At 44.4% G+C, this 25032-nt stretch overlaps 1 protein-coding gene across 5 annotated transcripts in view; it reads left to right on the forward strand.

Annotated features, from left to right (window-relative positions):
* The window catches only part of Prune2 (prune homolog 2 with BCH domain), a 253641-nt gene that overhangs the window by 217330 nt on the left and 11279 nt on the right, over positions 1-25032 (forward strand). For 2 of the 5 annotated variants that reach the window (XM_075973641.1, XM_075973644.1), the window contains exons 13-18: positions 7375-7548; positions 13500-13602; positions 14160-14291; positions 16501-16587; positions 20683-20781; positions 24856-24891. In XM_075973641.1, coding sequence (XP_075829756.1) covers positions 7375-7548; positions 13500-13602; positions 14160-14291; positions 16501-16587; positions 20683-20781; positions 24856-24891 — 631 coding nt within the window. The remainder of the gene's footprint in view (positions 1-7374; positions 7549-13499; positions 13603-14159; positions 14292-16500; positions 16588-20682; positions 20782-24855; positions 24892-25032) is intronic. The other 3 variants (XM_075973646.1, XM_075973645.1, XM_075973642.1) reach the window with 2 other exon arrangements.

Consider the following 25032-nt stretch of genomic DNA (forward strand, 5'->3'; position numbering starts at 1 on the left):
TAATAATCCGGATATTTGATCTGACCATTAAAAATACACAAACATAAAGTAAAAGAACATCTCGAATTGGTATCTTTCCCTGCCACCCCAGAGTCATCCCACCTGCTCTCACCCCTTCATCTAGTCCCGTTGCCCCCTGTGGTCCCAGCTCTTCTCTGACTAATATACTGACTTGAAACCACACTGAGGACGGCTGTGGCTGGCCCCTCCCTCCCCTTGCCTTTTGCTTTGCTGTCTCTAGGGAGAGCTTTGTCACACCGCCTCTGAGCCTCTTATTTATAAATAGTAAATCTGTCAAGCCAAGTGGTGGTGTCGGAGCATGCCGGTAATTAAGGCTGCCACTTGCTGACATGGCTCTTTTTAGGTAGTTGATATAGTCATGTGGGAAGAGGCAGCTTAATGACCTCAGTTATTCTAGGTCTAACTCAGAGAGCCAGATTTTAATGTCTGTTGAATTCTAAAATTCATTTTGATCTCAAGCAAAAGGTACGTGTATCCAAGCACTTACACAAACAAATAAGGAAGCCAAAGCAGGAACTATGAGAAACACAGAGTTTGTGTGAGTAGCTATATTCTGTACAGCAGACATGGATAACCACTGCAGAGAAAAAATAAGAATAGAAATACATTTTAGACCTAGTGTATGAAGTAAGTGCTTACAATGTTCGTGTCTTGGGAGTTTTTCAAGTAAGAATGTTGAGGCCAGCATATCATACATCCTAAAGGGGGGTGTTTGTTTTTTCAATTCCTCCTGGGTTTGGGTTTACTTTTGTTTTATTTTGTTTTTCAAGAAAAGGCCAAGTGATAGGATAACAGGTAAATTTCCAGTCTGCCTGTCAGATACTTTGAGTACAGGTTTTCAAAATTGGTCATAAGTTTGTTTGTTTGTTTTTGTTTTTTGAGACAGGGTTTCTTTGTAGCTTTAGAGCTCATCCTGGATCTAGCTCTTGTAGACCAGGCTGGCCTCGAACTCACAGAGATCTGCCTGCCTCTGCCTCCCAAGTGCTGGAATTAAAGGCATATGCCACCACTGCCTGGCTAAAATTGGTCATATTTTATGTTACTGAAAGGACACTTTTGTAGTTTTTACTGGAATGTGTAGCATCTATCCCAAGTATTGTAGGGATAATTATTGTAGGCCTCATGTCTACTCTGTAAAACAGAGTGTTTTCCCACATTGTAGCTGAGAACACAGAGACACAGAGAGGTTGCACAATCACCTAACGTTGTACATCTGTAAAGGGCTGCGACAACATTCAAACCAAGCCTTGCGTTGACTTCCAGCTCCTGCCGCTTCCCTGCCGGATAGGCTGAGGAGTAAAAAGGGAGGGCACCTTTTCCTAAACTGAGCCTGTGTACAGGAAAGCAAGGGTGAAAGCTCACACGTGTCTTAGTGAGGGTTTCTATTGCTGTGAAGAGACGCCGTGGTCGGTGCAACTCTTACAAAGGACAAACGTTTAATGGGGTGGCATACAGTTTCGGAGGTTTAGTCCATTATCATGGTGTGACATGGTGGCTTGCAGGGAGACATGGTGCTGGAAAAGGAGTTGAGAGTCCTACATTTTGACCCTCAAGCAACAGGAAGTGGTCTGGACACTGAGCATAACTTGAGCATACATGAGAACTCAAAGCCCACCCCCACAATGACACTTCCTCCGATGACTCCATACCTACTATAATAAAGTCACGCCTCTGAATAGTGCCACTCCCTAGAGCTTATGGGGGCCAATTGCATTAAAACTACCACAGCGTGTGTACTTCCATAGGTCACATTGTTTGAGAACCTGTCCTTTACAGCCTCAAGGATTTTTACACCCATTCCCCCCCCTTTTTTTTATTTAGTAACTGATGGCCAAATACTTTTCCAGGGAATTTGCCTAACATTGCCAGTTTGCTTATGGAAAAACAATTTACTCTTTCTATCAAAAGATGCAACTTGTTCCCCTTCAATCAGTTTTCATTTATAGCTGTGTCCAAACAGTTGGGAGATATAATTAAGGCTTGATTTTTGTGCCAACAAAATCAGAATTACATGGATAATGAAGGGCTTGGGGGCTAGTCGTTCATATGAAGGGCAATCTTGATTTTGCTTTCATTGCTTCATGATACCAACCATAGAAACAAAATACTCAGAGAAGGAAGTGATGGCCTCTTTCTGTTTTCCAAACCAACCGTAACTTTTCTCACAATCCAGAGCTAACTCAGGCATGATGAAGTCTCTTTATCATGGGCATGGAAAGATGGAAAAGGATTTGACCTATGTGCTTCTGATAAGATAATACCATCAAAGGCAATGTGTCTATGCTTCTAGACTGTCAGGGTCCCCAAGTGATGTTTAGTGGCCCCATCTAAGAAGCTTTTCTAATGCTGATGACAGTATTCTGGCTGACAGGCACGCCTGCATCCTCTCAATCGGTCAGAGTCACACCTTTCAGCATCCCTTCTCCGCACCAACAAGCAGCCAGCTTGATGAAGTCAAGTTCTTGTTTCCGTGCTCAGCGTGCAAGTGATGGAGTGTTAAGCTTGTATGTCTGAAACAATATTTTTCCTTTGTATTCTTGTACACTGAGATTTCTTAAAAGATTTATTTTATCATTTTTTAAATCAATTGTCCCTCTGCGTGTGTACATGTGAATATGTACATTTGTGTGCAGAGACGCCAGTGAAGTCCAAGAGAGGTAGACAGATCCCCTGGACCTGGTGTTACAGGTGCTTGTGAACCTACTGACAAGACCGAACCTGGGTCTTCTTCATAAGAGCAATATGCACTCTTAACTGCCCAACCATCTCTCTAGCCCCTATACTGAGATTTTACACTCAAATTAAGTTCCTGTCTGTTGTTTATCACCAGGGGGACTTTAACCTCTGAAGCTATATACTGGATGTCTTTGCTAAAATCAGAAAATGTCAGGCATCTTGCTTTCTGACAGTTTTCCTGTCATCTGTGAGGTGTCATGATGTAGAAAGCCAGCCAGCATTCCCAGGTGTGTGCTCCCTTGGGAAGACCACGCTGAGCCCACACACTGTGGTCAGAGCATTCAAGAGTGCCTTTGTTAAGTCATCTCAGGAAGCCAGGAGGAAAAGGTGAGGTTGACGCCTCCCGTGTGAAGATCTAACTGTCTGAGGAAAAGTTCTTAGTGAAGAGGAGAAGATGATGCTGAGGACTGATGTGGAGGACCTGGGGAGAGTTAGATAAGCTCTGAACACATCTACAATAGCTGGGAAATAAACATAGGCCTCATAAAGTTATAATAGAATTATTAAGATCAGGAAGGTACTGCTAGCTCAGTGTGCTGAAGAGAGCATCTTTACTGCCCACTGACTTGTGTTATCGGTTTCATGACACGAACAAGTCATTAAAGTGATCTGAAGATTGTTCTCCTCCTTCCCTCCATCCCTCCCTCCCTCTCTTTTTCTCCCTTACTTATTTTCTTCCTCTCTCCCTACTTCCCTCCCTCCTTCCTTCTACCCCTCTCCTGTTCTTCTTCTTCTTCTTCTTCTTCTTCTTCTTCTTCTTCTTCTTCTTCTTCTTCTTCTTCTTCTTCTTCTTCTTCTTCTTCTTCTTCTCCTCCTCCTCCTCCTCCTCCTCCTCCTCCTCCTCCTCCTCCTCCTCCTCCTCCTCCTCCTCCTCCTCCTTCTTCTCCTTCTCCTTCTTCTTCTTCTCCTTTTCCTCCCCCACACCCCTGCCATTCTTCCCCTGCCATCCCCATGATGGGCAATCATTCTGCTTCTGAACCATATCCCTTCCCCCTGTTTCTTAAATGATTCTTTTTTATGTCAACGAGAAAGGAAGTAGACAGAAGCACAGCGATGTAACAGTTTCCAAATTCTGAAACATTAGGACTAACACCTCAAAAACAATCTGGTCCTGAACTTTTATACCAAGTGAATAATCGTGCACCTTTGAACAAGAAACAATAGGAAAATGTGCATGGGTGTGCCCGTGTGTGTGCCAAGTGTGTGTGTGCCTGTGCAGACATCTCGGTTGCTTCGATGTTTTGGCAAGTATGAATGGGGCTACTCGTGAAGATTTCTATCTGGAAATACCCTCTCTGCTGGCTAAGTGCAAAGGAGTTGGACTTTGTATTAATAGGAGCTTCTTTACTAGAAACTTCCAAACTGTCTTTCAAAGTTCCTGGAATATTTCCGTCCCCGCTGTCAACACATGAGTGTCCCTAGTGTGCTGTATTCTCACGAGTTTGCTGCTTGTCAGTGTTTTGGATTTGGCCTTTGAAATACTAGTTTATTCATAGCAATAATTCACTATTGTGTCATCTTTAAAAATGCTCTGTTGATAAATGATGTCATACATCTTTTCTTATGCTTCCTTGGTGTCTATACCTCCACTGATGAGGTGACGTGTGCTCAGTTCTTTTGTGAGTCTGTGTGGATGTGTGGATGTGTGTGTGTGTGTGTGTGTGTGTGTGTGTGTGTGTGTGTGTGTTGCTAGGAACCGAACACAGCCCTGTACATAGTAGGAAAACACTCTCCTACTGAGGTACAACCCCCAACACCATTATACCACTTAATTGTTAATCAAATAGTTCCTTTTCTTATTAAGTCTTAAATATTTTTGTGTATTCCAGATAATGATCATTTAGAAGACTTGCACTCTATAAATACATTCTCCTAGTCTGTAGCTGTCTTCTTTTTCTCTTGGTGCTGTCTTTCATGGAGCATGTTGTCAACTTTAACACAGTCTAATTTGTCAATTGCTTATTCCGTGAATTTAGTGTTATATCTAAAAAGTCACCAGTTGCAGACCCAGGCCTGGTGGCTCATACCTTCAGGCCCAGCTATTCAGGGGGCTGAGGTAGGAGGCATGCTTGTGCCCATAAGCTCTACAGCAGCCCAGGTAGCGTGGCAAGCCCTAATAAAACAAACAAACAAATACATACATATATAAATACCGTCTCTATGTCAAGGTCAGTTAGATTTTCTCTTACATTGTCCTCTGGGAGTTTTATGGCTTGCTCATTTTACATTAGGTATATGATCCAGTTTTAGCTAATACGTGAGAGAGGTCTATATGTATCATGTATACATATATGTGTGTGTAGACAGAAGCTTCTGTCCTGCCCAATCCTGCAGCCGTTCAGTCCCAAAGAAACACAGAGACTTATATTAATTATAAATTGCAGGCTTATTACTAACTAGTTCCTACAACTTAAATTAGCCCATAATTCTTATCTATATTCAGCCACATGGCTTGGTACCTTTTCTCAATAAGGCATTCTCATGTTGCTTCCTCTGCATCTAGCTGGTGACTGACTCTCTGCCTTTCCTCTTCCCAGAATTCTCTTAGTCTGGTCACCCCGCCTATACTTCCTACCTGGCTACTGGCCAATTAGCATTTTATTAAACTAATATGAGTGACAAATCTTTACAGTGTACAAGAGCATTTTCCCACGGCATGTGTGAGAAATATGTACATTATGTATGTATACTGTGTATATGTCATGTGTATGAATATATCATGCAGAATTAATGTATATGTGTATATATATATATATGATATAGATACATGACATCCCCTCACTATCACCCTACAGAGATTGCCAGGGATAAACTAGAGCAGGCTGGATTACCAAACATACTGTGGCAACTTTGGTAAGTGTTGAGTTCACTGAACCTTAGATGCATGGAAGTTCATGGAGGGTTTGGAGGGTCATGAGTTTACTGATGTCAAGGGCACATGTGTACATCGACATCAGAATATATATTATGTCTGAGCCCAGAGTTCTTAGTTATCAGGGACAAGATGAAAAATATGGAGCCCAAGAAAGCTGGGATTAGTAGCTAAGTTTCCCAACCCAAACAGAAGGAAAGAAGAAGGAAGAAGTGCCAGACAAATCAGTGGGTCTGCCCAGGTGACATGGTGCTTGATCAGAAGCCATGCTTGCTGCCTTCCAACCTTAACAAGCTACTGAGTGCTGCTGGGATGATAGTGGAACCAAAATGAGCCAGGGCTGTGTGGGAGGTGTGGCTGTTACTATTGTCAAAGAAGGCCAGGCTGGCTCCCAGCTAAACTATAGTTTCTGATTCCGAGTCCTGAGTAATTAGGTACTTGTGGGTGTTTAGTGACTGCCGAATCTTCCAGCAGGATGCAGTGCTGTGTTGTGGGTCCTTATTGACTATCTCTAGTCTCAAGAGCTTGCTCAAGCTTTCCTGCATTTACCCACTCACCTTCTTGGAGTTTGCATATTCTGAGGAGGTTTCTACGCTAACTGTGAGACATGTCAGTGAGGTGAATAGATGATTCAGACAGAGTTCCCTAGCCCCAGGAGCTCACAGGCTCTTCAGACTGGGAGTCTCATTCAAGGGACATCAGTAGTTTAGGATAGTTTGCAGAGGTGCAAGCATCAGCTGTATTTGTTGCTAGCTTTGTTACCAATATCCACATTGGTGTAATGTCCATTTTAACATCTACTGCCGTGCCGGTACCAGTGGGTGAGAGACACAGCTCTGCTGTCCTTGTCACTGTGACACAGGAGGGACTAAGGCAAAGAACAGTGTCATTTAAATGGTCTTTTTCCCACAATGTGGAAATAAGAAAAGCCTCATCTCGGAGTCACCGGGAAGGTAATAAATAATCTTTCCCTTCAGATTGCTCGGCACTGTGAAGAACACCCTTTGCTAAGGCTCATCAGTGCCTCTGCTAGAAATGTCTGTAACTTGCAGCCTAGCCTTTTAGTGAACATGGTTATTATTTTGAATGCATAAGAATAAACTTTGACCAAAGAATACTCAGTGGGGTTTTATGTTGTTATTGTTGTCTCGTGAACCCAAAAGTTTCAAAGCTGTCAGGAAATTTCCAGTCTACAAAGTTGTTTGTTTCCCATACAGTGTATAATCTTTACTCTGGCATATTCTGGAACAATGTGTGGGACATATTATCGGCCTTCTGTACGAGCATGTGCCCTAGCTTCACAACAGTACAAGGGGTTTCATCCCTGTTCTTAGAGTCTTACAACAGATCGAAGAGGTAGTGTCATTAAGTAAAGATGCTCAAATACTCCCAGCAACCAGCCGGCAACCAGGGGAGATGGCCTCAGCAAGCTAAAGGTGTCTATCTGGTCCTGATTTATCACCCTACCAGAAAGAGCTATAGTGTTTAACCTGTCTGACCAAGGATGAGTTGGTACCAGAACTCTAACCTCGACTGTTCCTGCTTCAACATGTGCTTAGGAGAGGAGCTGGTTCTTCCCTCAGTCTGTTGTATGGTCAGGCTGCTGCCCGACTCTAACGAACCGTTCCTAGCGCGCAGCTCCAGCCGGTGACTCTGCGGGAGGAGGTGGCTTCCAATCCGCTCTCTCACCTGCTTCTCCTGTGGAAGTCTTGCTGCTTCAGTCCCGCTCTGTGCTTCCCTTCCAGAAGACGCCACAGCCAACAAAAGCTCTGGTCAGGAGTCGGAGTCTATTCCAGAGTACACAGCCGAAGAGGAGCGGGAAGACAACCGGCTGTGGAGAACGGTGGTGATTGGAGAGCAGGAGCAGCGGATTGACATGAAGGTCATCGAACCCTACAGGAGAGTCATTTCTCACGGAGGTACTCAAGATCTGTGCGAGTCTGGGGGATGGGGAGAGCAAGCCAGGCTTTTCATTGGGAAACAAATGTGGGGTTCAACTGAATTCTCGGCGTGTAGACTGTGGTCATTAGGAAGACCGCAGCCCTGGAGGGGCGTCCAGTCCCCTTCAGAGGCTCCAGCTCATCTTTTTAGACTCAGCCCCGTAGTTATTTCCACTACCAAAAGTTTATTCTCCTTCCAGCCACGTTACATTTGGGATGGTCAAAAGATAACCATGGTCAGAAATCTTTGTTTTAGCAAGAGACCCAGAAGAGGGGAAAGTGTGTTTGTTTACCTGGGAACTCCGGGCACATATGTAGCATTGATTAAATTGGAGACTCAGAACAAAGGTCAGATGAACACAGGCATTGCGTTGAAGGTTGTTGACTTCAGAAAACATCACTGGCCGTTTGACTTGTCTGCTGCATGCATCCCTTTCCTGCGGTCTTGAGGCCTCTCTCCACCTAGCCATCCAAGAAAAGATGCAAGCTCACAAGGCAGCTGTTGCTGTTAATGCCCTCTCTGTCCTTATGAGAATTAGGAAGTAAGTGTGAGTTTGTTTCTCAGTGCTGGGGCTTGGAACCGGGGTCTTGCGTACGCTATGCGGAGGCTTTCCCACCAAACCGTACCCCCACCCCTTCTTAATACTGCATCAGATCAGTAGCATTTGCCTTCTAGTATGCACACAACGATCTTGGTCACCCCTTCCTCTCCCAGTAGATCTCTCGCCTTCCTTTCTATGCCCCGCTCTCTCCCATGAGCACCCAGGCTACCCCAGGCAACTGATTGACAGACAAAAGAATACCCTTGGGATCCCTTGACCACGACTTCTGTATTTCCTACCTTACTGCAGAATCTGGAGTGGCAGCGTGGCCCTGTGGCGGCTGCCGTGGGCAGCAGTAGGACCCTGTGGGAGGACTCTCTCCCTTAGGCTTTTGAAATGAAGTCGAGCAAAGCTTGTGGAGACTGACAGAGGACTGTAAAGTCAGCCCCTCGCTGGGACGAGAACAGAGCCCAAGCCCTCCTCCAGTGTTCATAGACGGCATGCTTCGTGGTGCCCCTCTAGTGTTTTTGGTTTGTTTACTTTGGGGTAGTAAAAAGCAAGCAAACAAACCTTATGAAGATTGACTATAAAAGTAGCCTGTGCTTTCTCTAAAATTCGTGAGAAATATAGAAAAGTTTGCCAGGGTAAATCAAAGTCACATGGTGATGGTGTCTGCACGTTTGCCCTTAGCTCTTTGCCTTAGAGCAGGCCCACAGTTCCACTGTCACCATGAGGCCAAACTCCCTCTTGATACCTTAGTACATTCACCTCTTGGTTTCTTTTCAAGTTCAGTCAAATCAAATGGTTTGGGTGACCTGGTGTCCAAGCCATTGGAATCAGACTGAGTGGTCGCCAGGAGTACACCGGTGGGCAGGACTGTCTCTGCCTGCCACTGTCTTTTTAACGTCCATCTGTGACCTCACGGGAACCTGGTTTGCTGAGCTCCATCCCCGCCACCTCCTTCCCTTGGCACTTGTTCCTCTCCACACAGTATGTTGTGTGCTTTTGGTCTCTGTCTGAGTGACTGCCAGTTTGTGTGGAAGAGAAAACGTTCCTCTTCTTTCCCTGACTCTGCCTCAGTGTTCTTCAGCCACCCAACTGCATGAATACGCCTCTGGCTGCACCCTCGGCCCCCTATTAAGAAGACACCTCCTCCTACATGCTGGCCAGCTTTTGTGCTCTTAAGTAAAAATCGCTCGGATGTTACTTCTGAATTTGACAAAGCTTAGTCTTCCATGTGAGACAGTCACATCACTCTGGTACCCAAGCATCTCAGCTGCCAACCAAGCTTGTCAGCCTGGCTTCTGGTGAGCATGTCAGAACAGACAACACACTGAGCATGAGTCTCGCTTCAGTGCTCCGTACTGCTCTGAAGATGTTTCCTGTCAGCCCCAAAGGAGCTCCTGGTGGGGTTCAGTGTGGGAAATGCAAGAGAGGAGCCATCAAATGCTTGAAGAAACTGGGCCACAGTCAGATGCTGCCCAGTGGTCAGAGTTGTGTTTGTAATCCACTCTTCAGGTTTGGTGACCTTAGCATAGACACCCTATGCACACGTCAGAAGCTGAGTTTGGGGTCGCTGACCTTGGTACATCCCCTAACTGTCTCTTGCCTCAGTTACTCATCAATTGCAAGCAGGAGATTGTGATGATGCCAATGTTCATATCCTGTGGTCCCGTGAGCAATATTCTTTTTTAAAAAAAAAAAAAAGCAAAAAGGATGATGGCTGGTTTTACCTAGCCAATGTCATGGGGTCAGGTGGAAGCCAGAACTGAAAGTTTTCAAACTTAAAACTGAGAATAAGCTCACCGAATACCCAAGAACAATTGTACCGAAGGATGCTAACAAGGAGTCTCCTCTCTTGTTCTCTTTTTACTTCTCTTATTTCACTCTAGGAGACTCAGGTAACCTTCCCTGCACTGTTGCTGGACAAAAGAGCCCGGAAAGAATGAGCAGAAGAGTTGCTGGCTGGTGTGTGTGTGTGAGCGCGCGCGTGCGTGTTCTGTTCTTGCACCTGTGACACCTTTCCTTCTCTCTCCATTCCATTTGCTGGCCAGCAAACTGTGTCACATCTCTTTCATGCCTCTTGTGTCACCTCAGGTAAGGTCTGCCATCTGTGCTCCCTAGGGCCCCAGGAGGCTCCGCGGTGGGATTGCTGACACGCCCCCCACCATGCATCCCACGCCCACCTCTTATTTACTGAGAACAAAGTCTGACCAATTAAATATTTAAACCAACCAAACTCCAAGCCAGGCTCGCGATCCCAGCTACTTGAGAGCCTGAGGCGGGGGGGGGGGGGGGTCTAAATTTAGGGCTTTCCTGGGATATAGAGCAATTCAAGGACAACCCGAGCAACTTATTGAGACCCTGACTCAAAAATAACAGTGGCTCAACGGCAGTACACTGCCAAAGCCTGCATAGACTTGACTGCAATCCCCGGTACAAACAGGCAGACACACCAAATTCATATGAACTGTGCTGTTACCAACAGGCAACTTTCTCTGAAAAGTCGTGTTATTTGAGGTGGAAGTTGAGGGGTTAGCTGGTCCTCAAAAAAGCGTCTGCGCAGAGGACTAAAAAGCAAAGTTTCTCACCCTAGTTATAGCTCTTGCCCAATAAATTTTGTTGTTTTATTTTGTTTATTTTTTGTTTTGTTGTTGTTGTTTGACATAGGACCTACCTATGAGCTAGCTGCTCACTCACCAGTGAACAGGTTTCCAAATGTATCCAAATCAGAGATTCTGTTCACAATCTGGGGGACACTTTCACATGGCAAGCCTTTTCTTCTATTGCCTTTCTTGCATCGCCTCCCGTCCTCTTCTTTCCTTTTGTTTTTGCCCCATCTCTTCCTGCAGCTCCTCTACCCCAAGTGCCGGAGCTGCTTTCGTTTGTAAAGTTCAGCATCTTTTGTACAAAGCTAATCCCTCACTTAGACAGTGGTCCCTGTTTGCATCTTTGTTAGACTGCAGTGCACTCCGGCACTTTGAGCGCGCTAACATTTCTTAGGAATCCCACTTCTTCAGAAGCAGAATCTTTTTTTTTTGTTTGTTTGTTTTGTTTTGTATTTTCGAGACAGGGTTTCTCTGTGGCTTTGGAGCCTGTCCTGGAACTAGCTCTATAGACCAGGCTGGTCTCGAACTCACAGAGATCCGCCTTAACTGAATAGTCGTGAGCGCAGTGATTCTAACTCCACAGCCGACAACTGCGTTTGGAGAGATGTGCTCATGCTGGGTTTCCCGCTAGGACTGTGGCGTTGACTCTCTTGTGTTGGACACTCGTGTTGTCCTGTGCTGTCTGAATTGCATGTCTTCGTGTCGGCTCGCTTCTACATCCCTCGTAGTTTCCATTTACTTGTGAGTCCTCAGAAACAAAAACTCCTGACTTAAAATGTCTGCATTGAGATTTCCTTCCTGTTAACTTTCTAAAAAGAAGCCGGTGGACGGTGGCACTGGAGCAGGGACGTCCAGCTGAGGGGATACCGACTCACAGATGTACTGCACCGAATGCAATATTAACATAGGTCGCATTTTATGAGATACGTGGCATTAAACACCCCCAAATTAGTCACACTCACCGTTGGATGTATTTTTAGCCTCGTTCTCTCTGCTTTATTGGTGATAGAGTCATAATGGGTGTCTTTGGACGGGACAGCTTATTAAACTGCTCCTCAAGAGGGAGCCATCCAAATCTACCGCCAACATTTTCCTGCGGTGTCACTGCCAAAGCCATGGTCATAGCTCTGAAAGGCAAATGAAACACACTGAATTCTGGGAGAATGAGGTCAGGGTTAGGACCACTCTTGTCCCGCCCTGCTCAGAGCTCCAAGGGTATCACTATTATAATGACTGTGAACTCGGAACAATACGATTTAAAGACAGGTATGTAGATTGCGGATATTTAATGGGCTGGTGAGGTGGCTCAGCTGCCTGCTGACATGTGTTTCGTGTCCAGAACCCCTACGGTCGAAGGAGAGAACTGACTTCCAAAAGTTGTCCTCTGGCCTCTATAAGGTGTGCCAGGAAACATGTTTGTACATACATCACCTGCTCAAACAGTAAAAAAAATTATAAATTCATAAATAAATAAGAAAAATAAGTTTACGTAGGGTCCTGTGGTATGCGCCTGTACTCCAGCTACTCTGGAAGCCGAAGCATAAGGATTGCAAGTGTAAAGATCCACGTAAGCTTCAGAGTGAGTTCAAGGTGGGCTTGACCATTTAGCAAGCGCTTGCATAAAAAGACTGAGGGCTCAAGAGGTAGTTGGGGTGGTCGACAGCATGCTGAAGGCGCTAGGCTCAGTTCCTAATGTTACAAATGGGCCTATTTCAAACCGACCAAGGCTGAGGGTACCTCGGTGCTAGAGAGTGAGTTTAGCATACGTGAGGCCCTGAGTTCAATCCCCAGCACTTCCCCAATGGCAATCCGGAGCATCGTCTTCCTCTTTAAGTACCAGAGACATCTTTTATCCACGCTCTTTCACCCTCAGGTCGTCGACCAGCGCCTGCCCTCAGGTTCAGAGCTGAGCTCTGAGGAGACAGAATGCTTGTGGGGAAAAGATGGGGCAACGCTAAAGTTACGTCAGTTATTTCCGAAGCTGGGGATGATGTCTTGAGATGTGTCTTTCTCTATACTCCCCGACTTTCAGAGTCTGAGTGGTGCATTGACTTGAATTTCACAGATCCTGTTTTTCTCAGCCCCACCTGCAAACAGCACCTTCCACCTCCCACCCCCTCATCCAGAAATGATTCTCAAGTTTTCCCAAACACACATATCTTTATAGGGCCCAAGAGAATTTAGGAAGGCCCCTATTTTCAGTTCACTGATTTCTCTAAGATGTGAGACTGGGAACTCTGTGCTGTCATTCTGAGCCTGGCCGGAAGTTACCATGTGTTCCTGAACTTCCTGTTATAGCCAGAGAATCCAGGATCACTACAGTCAAATGACTAGGCCTGGAAATCAAAATAAAGGTATCTTGCATGCCTCCTACTGGGTCCTGGTTATTGGAGTGTGCAGGTCTGGGTCTGAATTGCAATTCACTGACTAAATTGTCACAGTCCAACTAAATCGTAAAGACCCAATGTGGGTCTAATAGAACTGCTGTCTCAGCCATCAGAATGAAATTCTACATAAATTAGCTTTTTATAAATTAGTATTGTTTCAGTTAGGGACTTATGAGTCCATGTGTTGTCTATATAAACATGTTAACCACTAGAAGATAAGTACATGTGTATAGACGTACAGAACATCCCTCGGCATGATTACTCGTTTCATGATATATCTCGTTTATATGCGCGCACACAGTGGACAAGGCGTCAGATTTCTCTTCTTAGGAGCGATATGACCTTGTTTTGAAATTTCATTCAGTTACACATATCTTTTTATTTGTCCCCAGGATACTATGGGGACGGCCTGAATGCCATCATTGTGTTTGCTGCCTGTTTTCTGCCAGACAGCAGCCGGGCGGATTACCACTATGTCATGGAAAACCTTTTCCTGTGAGTGGTGATTGGGTTGGCATCCGTGGGCATGTGATGGCTGATAATGGGTCTTCAATTGCACGAGTACATGGCATAGCCCATCCGAAGCCTTCCATAAGAAGCCGGTAGTATTTCTGTCAAGGAGCCTTGCTCTAGGGGACTTGTCTGTAGAATAGTGGGAGAAGAAAATGAGTGGAGTCTCAACTATGGTTAAAACTTTTCTAACGTTTGCTTTGGGCAAAGGATTGTTTTGTTTCTGATAGCATGTTCTCAGTGACGGGAAACTGCCCTCACTGACCTTTGCCCTCCTTTAATCTGAGTTGCCCTTCATGTTTGATAACATTGCTGACATTTTTTATGTCACCTTTCAAAGCCACGTATTTCTCTAGGGTGGCCGCACGCGTACACACAAAAGGGCAATGCTAACGCATTGTTCTCAAGAGAAAGAGATAACGCGCACCCCTACCCTTCGATGTCATTCTCCCTATAATTTGAATGTCACTTAATTATGGTGTCATTAGAATGAAATCTTTCATGTGGGAACTGAAAATGTTTCTCTTCCTTCCTCTGATCAGATATGTAATAAGTACCTTAGAGCTGATGGTGGCTGAAGACTACATGATTGTGTACTTGAATGGTGCGACTCCCAGGCGGAAGATGCCAGGGCTAGGCTGGATGAAGAAATGTTACCAGATGATTGACAGACGGTACGTGGGTACCACTGTTTAGATGATTGACAGACGGTACGTGGGCACCACTGTTTAGTCACTGTTTTGACTCCTCACTGGCTCTCACATCTAATATTCTTCTACTCTATATAATACAGTCGTGTCTTAGAGAGAGCAGGTTACCCACACATGAGGTGGTAAGTTGTAAAAATATTACGGAAAGCTGGGCGGTGGTGGCGCACGCCTTTAATCCCAGCACTCGGGAGGCAGAGGCAGGCGGATCTCTGTGAGTTCGAGACCAGCCTGGTCTACAAGAGCTAGTTCCAGGACAGGCTCCAAAACCATAGAGAAACCCTGTCTCGAAAAAACCAAAAAAAAAAAAAATATTACGCAAAGTATCGCATGATGCCTAAGGCTAAGCAAAGCAAACCCTCCCTAGATTTTACAAACTGTTAACCCTGAATCTGGCAGGTCTAGTCCACTTTAGACTGTAGGCGTGCAACTTGAGTGGACAAACCTAGGTTCCTATGAGCCTTCAGTGGTCTCATGTGACCTAGCTACTGTTTTATGTGTTAGGGCAGCCGTTTTCATCCTGTGGGTTGCAACCATCAGAAGACACATCTTTCTGACGATCTTAGGAACTGAGATGCTGCTCCTCTCTAAAATTAGTGTTATGAAGTAGCAACAAAAATAGCTGTGGTCGGGGGTCACCACAATATGAGGAACTGTATTGTTGGGAGTCACAGCACTAGGAAGGTTGAACCACTGCACTAGGGTTTTGATGGTTTACAAACCGTTGTATTCCTATTTCAGTATTTGCGTCAGTTCAAGGTGTCTGCTAAGCCAGCACTGCCTTTGTGTGCCCGTTCTTCAAAATCCTTATCTCTCTGCTCAGACAAACTTTATTGTCATATATATGAAAATTAAAATAGTAAATCTAATAATTTATGGCATATATTATACCCCCTTAGACGAGGCTTCTTTCATAATGCCATGAGAGTGATTGTTATATTTAATTAAAATTTGTTTTATGATCCAACATAATAAAGTAGCATTGTTTTTTTAAAAATATTTTTATGATTTATTTAACTTTATTTTATGTGCATTAATGTGAAGGTGTCAGATCCCCTGCAACTGGATTTCAGACAGTTGTGAGCTGCCATGTAGGTGCTGGGAATTGAACCCAGGTCCTCTGGAAGAGCAGTCAGTGCTCTTAACCACAGAGCCATCTTTCCAGCCCCAAGTAGCATTGTTAATACTGAAAAAATGTGCCTGAAAACAAGAATTATTAAAATGGTAAATATATAAGAACAAATTAAGGCTTTGTCAGACCAAATAAACTGTGAAGGGCTAGAGGATATAGCTTGCTCAACAAGGTGCATGAGGCTGTGTTTTCATTACCTGCATACACACCTATAATCCCCGTTTCCAGGGGTAAAGGCAGGAGGATCAAGTTAGAAGTAATCCTTAGCTGCATAGTGAGTTTGAGGCCAGTGTGAGCTACACAAGGCCCCATCTCAAAAACAAAAGACGATAAACAAACAATGAATAGTCTAAGTTGTTATTGAAGGCATATTCTTTTCAAGTTAACAAAGACAGAGCTAACAAAACTGAAAAACATCATTAGGTGAAAATATTCCAGTTATTGTAAGTTTGTGTACTGTAGAAGTATGAGCCTTTACATTTGCTTTGGTGTCTGTGGGGAAAGGAGAGCTAAGTGTCAGGTTATGTCTCAAAAATTATTTCAGGAAGCTAAGGGCATAGTTTAGTGTATGAAATGCTTGCCAGGCAAGCACAAGGACCTGAGTTCAAGTCCCATAGGTGTGGTGGTGCCTGCTTGTAAGCCTAGTTCTGGGGAGGCTGGGACAAGCAGCCTCCTGGAGCTCAGTGGCCAGCCAGCAGAGTCTGATCAGCAAGCCTGGGCTCTCAGTGAGAGGCTCGGTCTCAGTGGATGGCCCCTGGAGAATGACACTGGAGACCCGTGTTCTCTATAGGAGTCCATACACACTTACACATATACCCGCGTGAATAAACACACACACACACACACACACACACACACACACGGTGGGGGAGAGTGGGAGGGGGAAAATAGAAGGCATTTTAAAAATTAACCCTGAACATTCTCTACATCTACAAGAAATTGTAACTTTCCTGGAACTCCTTCCGGGAACTTCATGGAGTCTCATTTGGGATCTATTTTCTGTTTCCAACAATTCCAGTAGAATTGTTTCTTTTGTCAAGACAGGTTGCGCAAGAACTTGAAGTCATTCATCATTGTCCACCCGTCTTGGTTCATCAGAACGATCCTTGCGGTGACGCGACCTTTCATAAGGTATGACTGTGACGGTCACAAGATGCCTGTATGATGACGTCTTTTCAGTTTGTGAACTTTCCTGTGATGAGGATTTGTAAGCTAGGAGAATCCGGGGAAACTTAACAGACTTCAGCCTTCCTGGAAAAATACTTTGGACTGTGCACCCAGAGTCCATGTAAAAGTGTACAAGAGTTAGTTCCAAGACAGGATCCAAAGCTACAGAGAAACCCTGTCTCGAAAAACAAAACAAACAAACAAAAAGTTATTAATAAATTTCTCATTAAAGTACAATATTCTGGATAAAATAAATATAAGATATGTATGTGTCTATATATATAGGGAGAGAGATGAATACTATATATAGTGCATATATATATATATATATATATATATATATATATATATATATATATACGTGTAACAGATTTTTTCCTGTACCTTCCAGATTTTTTAGAGGGAGTGGTATGTATAACAATGATTAGAATATTAAATATTATGATATTTATGATATTCTCATTCCTGACTTCAAATAATTGAGCAACAAGTTTCTGCTGGCAAAAATTAACTATTGACTAAAACATGAGGAATTTAATGAGCTGCCTTTTTTTTTTTGAGTGTTATGAACTATGATCTAGTGGCCTGAAGTAGGGCACCTGAATAAACAGGGCCCTGTTCTTTGGTTTTAAGTGACAGAAATTCAACTCTAGTTGCATCAAGGAAACAGCAAATCAAAATATATCAAGTTTCTGGAGGACCTGTACTCAAACTAGTGGTCAGGTCTTATCGTTTCCTCCACCTTACACCCATTTCTTGGTGCTGCCTACATTCCCAAAGAGGCTGTCTGTAACCTGCCAAGGCAGCTCCAAGAGTATCCAGTCCTTAGATCTTTTCACCATGGGCACGAGAGAGCCTCATAAAACACATGTGAATTCTTTTGTAGCCCAGCACTTTCACTGTAGCTGAGGAGAAGGAGCAGAGCCCCGAGGGAGACTCTCATTGTTTCTACGAGAGAACAGAGGCAGCATGAGCTTTCACATCATACCATGTGCAGGAGGAGAGAGGAAAGCCCTTCTCTCGCCATGACTTGATTTCAGGTGTCCCAGGCTCTGAACACAGCTGCAGGGGCCATCTCTATGGGGAGAATCTTGAGGGAGTTGAGTTTTGAACCCCAGCACCCAAGTAAAAGCAGGGTATGGCAGCACATGCGTGTAACTCCAGTGCTAGGAGACACTGACAGGAGGATCCCAGGGGAAAGGAGAGGGGAACTCTAACCAGGCAGTCCAGCTAATCAGTGAGCTCCAGGTTCAGGTGGAGGAAGACACTGGTGTCAGCTTCACCCCTCCACAGATGCACACACGGCACATGCACTATACATACTCAGACACAGACAGAGAGCCAGTGAGCTAACCAGACACACACACACACACATATACGCACACTAAATGCTCAAAAGATTTTTAACTGTAACTCCGTGTTTTATTATTTTTCTGTTGCTATGAGAAAACACCATGACCAAAGACAAGTTAGGGAAAAGAGAATTTAATTTGGCTGTCATTTCTGGAGGGATAAGGGTCCACGATGAGAGTCCATCACAGAGTCACGGCAGGAAGCAGCAGACACAGCGACAGGAGCGGAATGCTGAGAGTACACATCTTGAACCACAAACGGGAAACAGAAAGGGCTAACTAGAAGGAACTAGAGGCTTTGAGTCTCAAAACCTGTCCGCAGTACCATGCCTCCTCCTGCAAGTCTCCACCACCCTAAATCTCCCCTGCCCCCAAAATGCTACCAGCTGGGGACCAAGTGGTCAAATGCCCAAAACTATAGGGGACATTTCTCATTCAGACCACATACTCTATACAAAGGATAAAACCTGGAGAGAGATGGACAGGACGTAGGAACAAGTAGAAAGGTCACTGTTCCACGAGAGTGACCTCAGCCTATCCCATCTCTAGTGGGCAGAGTACAACTCTGCATTGGGAATGTGGTTCCCTTGTTGACCATCTCATTGTGCAACCATGTGTGAGCCGTTTCCACCAGACATTTCTGTTAAGGAAAGAAATTCCTGGAATTAGATATCAGTGTGTTCCAAGCAGCTCTTTAAATAGGAAAAAAAATGCTTCTTATTCAATCTTCTTCGTACAGTTGGCATTTTGGCACTGGTGACCGGTCAGGATGAAGGTGAAGAAGGAGTTAAGAGTAATGGAGGAAAATCAGAGAGACATGAGTGCAGGCACAGATGCACATAGGAATTCTCTAAATGATGAGCTGTGACCAGGGTCCAAGGGTCCTGGGGATTCCTCCCTCAGTCCATCTCAGAAGGAGCTGCTACCAGCCACCTGCTGGAGCCAAGCCGGGAAATATGGATGCTCACTGAGTCTCATATTTATGTTTCAATCCCAGGACCAACCAGACACAGACAAATTACACAACTTGGGCTGGGTTACTCACTTGGGGGACCATGTAAGAAACACAAAAGCAGCAGCAGGTGTTTGATTCTCAGAGTAAACAAGAGGCAATGAGAACACAACCAAAACCAAAGCTGATGGTTTGTTTTGTTTTGTTTTGAAAGGGGGGGGGGTGCGGGGAGAGGCATGATGTTAGATGGGCAGGTGGAAGGGGAGGAGATGTGAGGAGTTGAAGGAGGAGCAAGCATGATGAAAATACAGTGTATGGAAAAAAATTTAATAAATATAAACAAAAAATGAACAAAGAGTTACTAAGATTATTCAAAACTCACATCCAGTGTGACCCAAGTGTGTCAGGGTGGGGAAGAGCCATCTGGAAAAAGGTGCTTCTGTTTTCCCGGGAGGTACTTTGTCCAAGCTCAGCTCTCTGTGTCTTAAATCCTGGCATGGAAACCCCGAGAAAACTGGACATCTGCTAGTGATAGTTCTGTGCTTGTGGGAAAGGGGGTGATTCTTTCAGAAAGGTAAACATGACTGCATAATACAGCCAGGCTCCTGCCCTGTCACCGATTCTCTGTTTGAACTAAGGATCTGTATGCTATTCAGATGTTTTCGATACTCTGCGTTTCTCATTTTGCCCTCTGCATCTATGGGGCCCTCAGGTGCAGATTCAGCCAACCACTGATAGAAAACATTAAACAGGTAAAAATCTCTGAAAATGCACACACTTTTCCTTTTGTTTTTTACTACTCCGCCCCCGGAACAAGCAAACCACTGTCTGCGTGGTCTTGACATTGAATATAGGATCTGAGGCATCTGGGGGTCGGCGGTGGTTCCCGGAACCAATCCCCCATGGATGGTGAGAGAGAGCTGTCTGTAGAACCTGAGAGCATGGAACTTACAGAAGTAGAGAGGAGACTGGTAACTTCAAGGGGCCAGTTTCGTAAGATGCCCCAAGAGTACACAATACAGACAGAAAATAAGAAAGTTCAAGAAAGCTCTTATACATGAAGGCTACCATTGATAAAAACTGCCTTATATTTTCAAATTTCTAAGAAGGGTGCTTCTAAATGTTTTCACTACAAAACAAAACCAAGTGAGTATATAAAGTGGTATGTTTTACCTGGCACAGATTAGCTACTCCACAAAGCATTTGGCACTTCAAGCAACTGCTTTTATAAAAGAAATATATATATTATCCTTCGTCAATTAAAAAATAGTTATGGTGGTTCCTGCTGTTTCTACTATTTCTAATTGACATATATATGCATACAGATGTGTGTATATATACATATATTTGTATAACAATAATAAAGAAGAAATCTTGACTGTGGTGTAGGGAGGGAAGAGTTAATAGTGGAGGAGAGACAGGCACGATAGAGATGCAGGGCTCATGTACGAACTTCTCAAAAAAAAATAAAACCTATTAAAAAATGGTACTAAAGCAGTTTCTGGTCCATCATCACGGCTGAGACAATGTTATCCTTTCTGCTCAGCAAGCTTGCTGAGTCCAGCTTGAGCATCTCAAGATTTCAGGATGTGGGTGTAGTACAGGTCAGTGGCAGAGCGGATGCTTAGCATGTGTGCAAGCCCTGTTGCCAATAATGTAGAAAAGAATCCCAGGAAGGTTTCCAGGACGAGACCATGGCTTTGTGATGGAAACATAACAAACCATGTAAAGGCTCTTCTCCTTTTTCTCTTTCAGCTCAAAATTCAGCAGTAAAATTAAATACGTTAGTAGTTTATCTGAGCTCAGTGGGCTGATCCCCATGGACTGTATCCATATCCCAGAGAGCATCATCAAGTAAGTTGTCGGGGGGTGGGGGGTCAGGGGGCCTGGGAAGACAGTCACATCTAGAATAATGAGAAATGGCATCTTGTTTTTAAAGGAAATATTGTCTAATAAATAAAGCTTTTGCTATCGCCTATTCTCTCAGATCCTCTTTCAGGCAGTGTAATGTTTAGTTTCACACAACTTTTAATGATTAGTTTCTAACTTTAGAAAATTTTCTTTCATGTAATATATTTTGATCATATTTTCTGAACTGATATTAGCTATTGATTGACATTTTTTACCTTGAAATATATTTCCACTCTGGAGACAGCCTGTATGTAATGTTAACTGGACAATTTACACCTGTGATCCTCTGCTTTACATTAACGTCTTCCCATAATTTGGATTTCTTTCTTCATAAGTAATTTGTCTATATGATTCCAGAAAATAGATAAAAAGAAACAACGATTATCTCCAAAGATCCCTCCCCTAGTCCTCATGATTGCCTTTGGACGGAAGATTAGATAGAGAGCCTCTTTTGACGAGTGGGTGGGTGGCGAGGAATAATCTTGCCTAGGACCACCCTGTGGGTGAAAAGCACAGGTACTGTGTGGGTGTCAAGATTACGTTTGAAGAGAGGCAGATGCAGGCCGATCTCCCTGTGAGTTCAAGGCCAGTCTGGTCTACTGAGCTAGTGCCAGGTCAGGCTCCAAAGCTACACAGAGAAACCCTGTCTCGAAAAACAAAACAAAAACAAAAGTTAACTCACAGCATTTGGAACTGGGATTTGAAGACAGATGTTAGAGAATGGATATTCCTATCTGGTCAATCACTGCGAAGAATTATTAGTCCTCTGTGCATCCTGGTTTTTTGACTCTTGGTACAGTTGATTAACTGTTTGTTTGTTTGTTTGTTTCATTAGACTTGAAAGGGACTTGATCATGAACTCTAAGGAAAAAGACAAGTGTTGTATATCTCTCCCCAGAAAATAGATAGCAAAATAGTCCTCCGATGAGGGCATCCAAAGCGTCTCGGTAGAACACACATAGAAGTTGGGGTCTTCTTGTTTACTGTGGAACTTCTTACTGTAGAACTGTGTTTGTATAGCACACTCAACTCTCATCTTAACCCCCATTTTAACAGATGCCAGGGAGATCAGTTAGTAAGAAGTTACTCAGGGAAATAGGAGCAGGAACCAGGCAGGGAGGGGACTGGAGTTCAAATGCAGGTTAGCCTGTCACCAAATGCCTACATGCTTTTCTAGTAGATTCTTTATCCAATAGCTCATAAGTAGCATTTGATTCCCCTCCATCAGCCAACTCAGGCCTGAACACAGTGTACTGATAGACTTACTGGAGTCGGATGGCTCAGCCAAACCAAGTATTTATAAGATCTTAACCAGGGCTTCAGCCCTCGGGAGAGCCGCAGATTTCCCAGGACCAATGCCACCTCCAGCTTTGACCTGCATGCTACAAGCTGCACCCTGCCTCCCAAGCCCATTCTCCTTATAAAAATAATAGTGATACAGAATAAGCAGGGGTTCTGGGGAGCAATAGAAGTCTCAGGCAGCTGTAGCAGGTGGGACAGTGTCTAGGGTCCTGGAATATTAACAGGCACCAAAAGTCATCCCGGGCCAGTGGCTTCTGGGTTCATTGTCTCATAGACTCAAAGAATGAATTTCAGACATTGGGGAGGATGAGTTTTGGGAAGGAGTTTATTATAAGTTCATGTAAGAGTTTTTGGATGAGACACCAGCAAAGTACTTATGTGTTAAGAGTAGGTCCCAAAGAAAGGTCACCATCAGATGTTCCTATCTAGCGTTTAAAAAGGCTTTTCTAGACTGAGGCATGGGATGGGGCACAGGGGAGATCTGGTCAAACCAGTTGTCCTGCCCACCAGGTATTCGTGTGCTCCAGGTTTGTCACAGTCTCACACGTGGCTTCCAGACAACAGTATTCCCTGCTGTATAAAAGAAAAAAGATGGTAGGATAGCAGACCAGGACAATAGGCCCCAAACACGCTTGCATTCCTAGCCTCCAGCCAGGATAGAACTACTGACCATTCTGGCTTCTGGCCAAGGACAAGAATCAGAACTGCTCCTTTTTTAAGGAGCCTGCCCCCAAAACATCCTAACGAGCTTCTAGCTCCCCTTCTCTTTGCCCGTCAGTCACCTCTTGTACTGGTATACCTTTGCAAAAGATGACAAAGACATTCTCTCTTCTTAAGGGAGTGAGCACTGGCCATTTCCCAGAAAAAAGCAAGGCCTCCCATGACCTGGCAGAGACAGTGGAAGGAAAAGGGGCCTTGGAGGCAATTGGATGCGAACCTTCCCTCCCCTCCCACTTCTCAATGCCTCTGAGCCTTCAGGCAGCCTGGGAAAATCCTCAGAGGTTTGGTTCTCACAATCGTAAGATGGGGAAGTAGTTTTCAGAGCATGGATGGGCCTGAGGACTGAATGAAAGCGGTGAGCAGGAAGGCAGAGCTTGAAGTCTAGAGTACTAGTGATTATGACTGCATTGCTTTGGAAAATTACTGTACTTGAGGGTGGGGTGTCAATTGAGAAGCTAGGCATGGCCAGGCACTTTCCATCTATTCTCAAGGGCCACATTTTGGAAAAAAAATGCTTCAAGAGGAAAAGTTCCCTTTAGAAAGATTCATTTTCTGGAGGAAGAACTAGCACTGTGGGACACCCCCACCCCGCCCCATCTGTGTGTCCGCCTGTCATGATACAGCTCAGGGCATCTTTTCTGCTATTTCTTTTGCTAGCCCTCATTGCTTCGTTTCTACATTCTATAATTTTCAAATTCACGTGGCCATTGCTATTTTCTTTCACTGAATAACATTCAAAGCATTCTATCCCAAACAATCTCAAGAACAGAATTCAGCTGGGTGGAGCCTGGCATCCACAGGCTGAAATGTAGTTATTATTAATTACAGTTGGTTCTCATTAGCTTGGAACCGTTGTGTTCAATAAAGGCATGGTAGACACTTGGTGAACTCTGAGCTGGTATTCCTGGGGAAAATACAGGGCTGGGATCCTGTCTGCTTCTGGTTGCGATGTTTTCATCACCCACCAGTACGTAGCCTTGGTTTTTCATCACCCATCAGTATATAACCTTGGTTTGGTTTTTGTAGCCATCAGTATAGCCTTGACTCGTGTCTGTCTGTGTGTGAGCAAGCTTCTTAGTGTACACTATCATTGTACTCCGCTACATATGGCAGCAGCTGTGTGTGATCACGACACTCAAAGGCTGAGGCCAGCCTGGGCTACACAGCAAGACCCTCTCACAAACAGACGAGCAAAACCAAACCAAATCATGCACGCAAGGCCCCAGCACGACAGCGTGTACCTAAAACGATGTTCTGGGACACACACATTCTCTGTGAGGTACAATGACTGTCTCGTTCCTTCCAACAGTAGGTAATGTTTGGTAACACGCTTGACTGCTATTTTAAATAGCACAGTCACCAGCCAAAAGAACAAAAATGAGGAAAACATTTACCAGAGAAACTGTGAGACAGGAAGGCAAGGCCTCATCCTGCTCGACTTCTGCTGATCGTGTGCACAAGGGGCAACTTCAAATTTTGTCACCTTGTTGTGTCCACAAGTGAAAAACAACAACAAAAACACTGCACATTGACTGCAGAGATTTCAGATGTCTTCGTGAGCAGGCAGATTTGCGGATAGGGAATCTACAGACAGTGAGGGTTGACTACATATTTATGAATTGTAAATGGCTAATTGTGCCTGTTACAAGTAAGTTTTCTCTCCAAAGCCAGTCGTGTTGTCTGGGTAAGCGTTTTTCTCTCGTGTGCTTACTGTTTGAAGCAGTGGTTCTCAACCTGTGGGTCGCAACGCCACTGGGGGTAGCATATCAGATATCTTGCGTATCAGATGTTTACATTACAATTCATAACAGTAGCAAAATTGCAGCTATGACGTAGCGACATGATAATTTTGTGGTTGGGGTCACCACACCATGAGGAGCTGTATTAAGGGGTGGCGGCATTAGGAGAGATGAGAACCACTGGTTTAAAGCATCCGCCTCTCATTTTCCTCCTGTTCCTCACTGTCCTCACGGCATCCGTTTCTTATCTTGTAAGGTACGATGAAGAAAAGTCTTTTAAGAGAAACGTGAGGTAAAAGTCTCGAGATCAGTATTCACGCTGGACTCCCTGTGTGTGCGCTCCAGGGCTGTATGTGTGGGTGACCTCAACATTGCTTCCTGAGGAAGTTTTTGAATTCATGTCCAAGTCTTTGTCCTGTGTGTAAAGCTGTTG

Source organism: Microtus pennsylvanicus, chromosome 5, assembly GCF_037038515.1.
Source record: "Microtus pennsylvanicus isolate mMicPen1 chromosome 5, mMicPen1.hap1, whole genome shotgun sequence".
In the NCBI taxonomy this organism is placed as follows: domain Eukaryota; kingdom Metazoa; phylum Chordata; class Mammalia; order Rodentia; family Cricetidae; genus Microtus; species Microtus pennsylvanicus.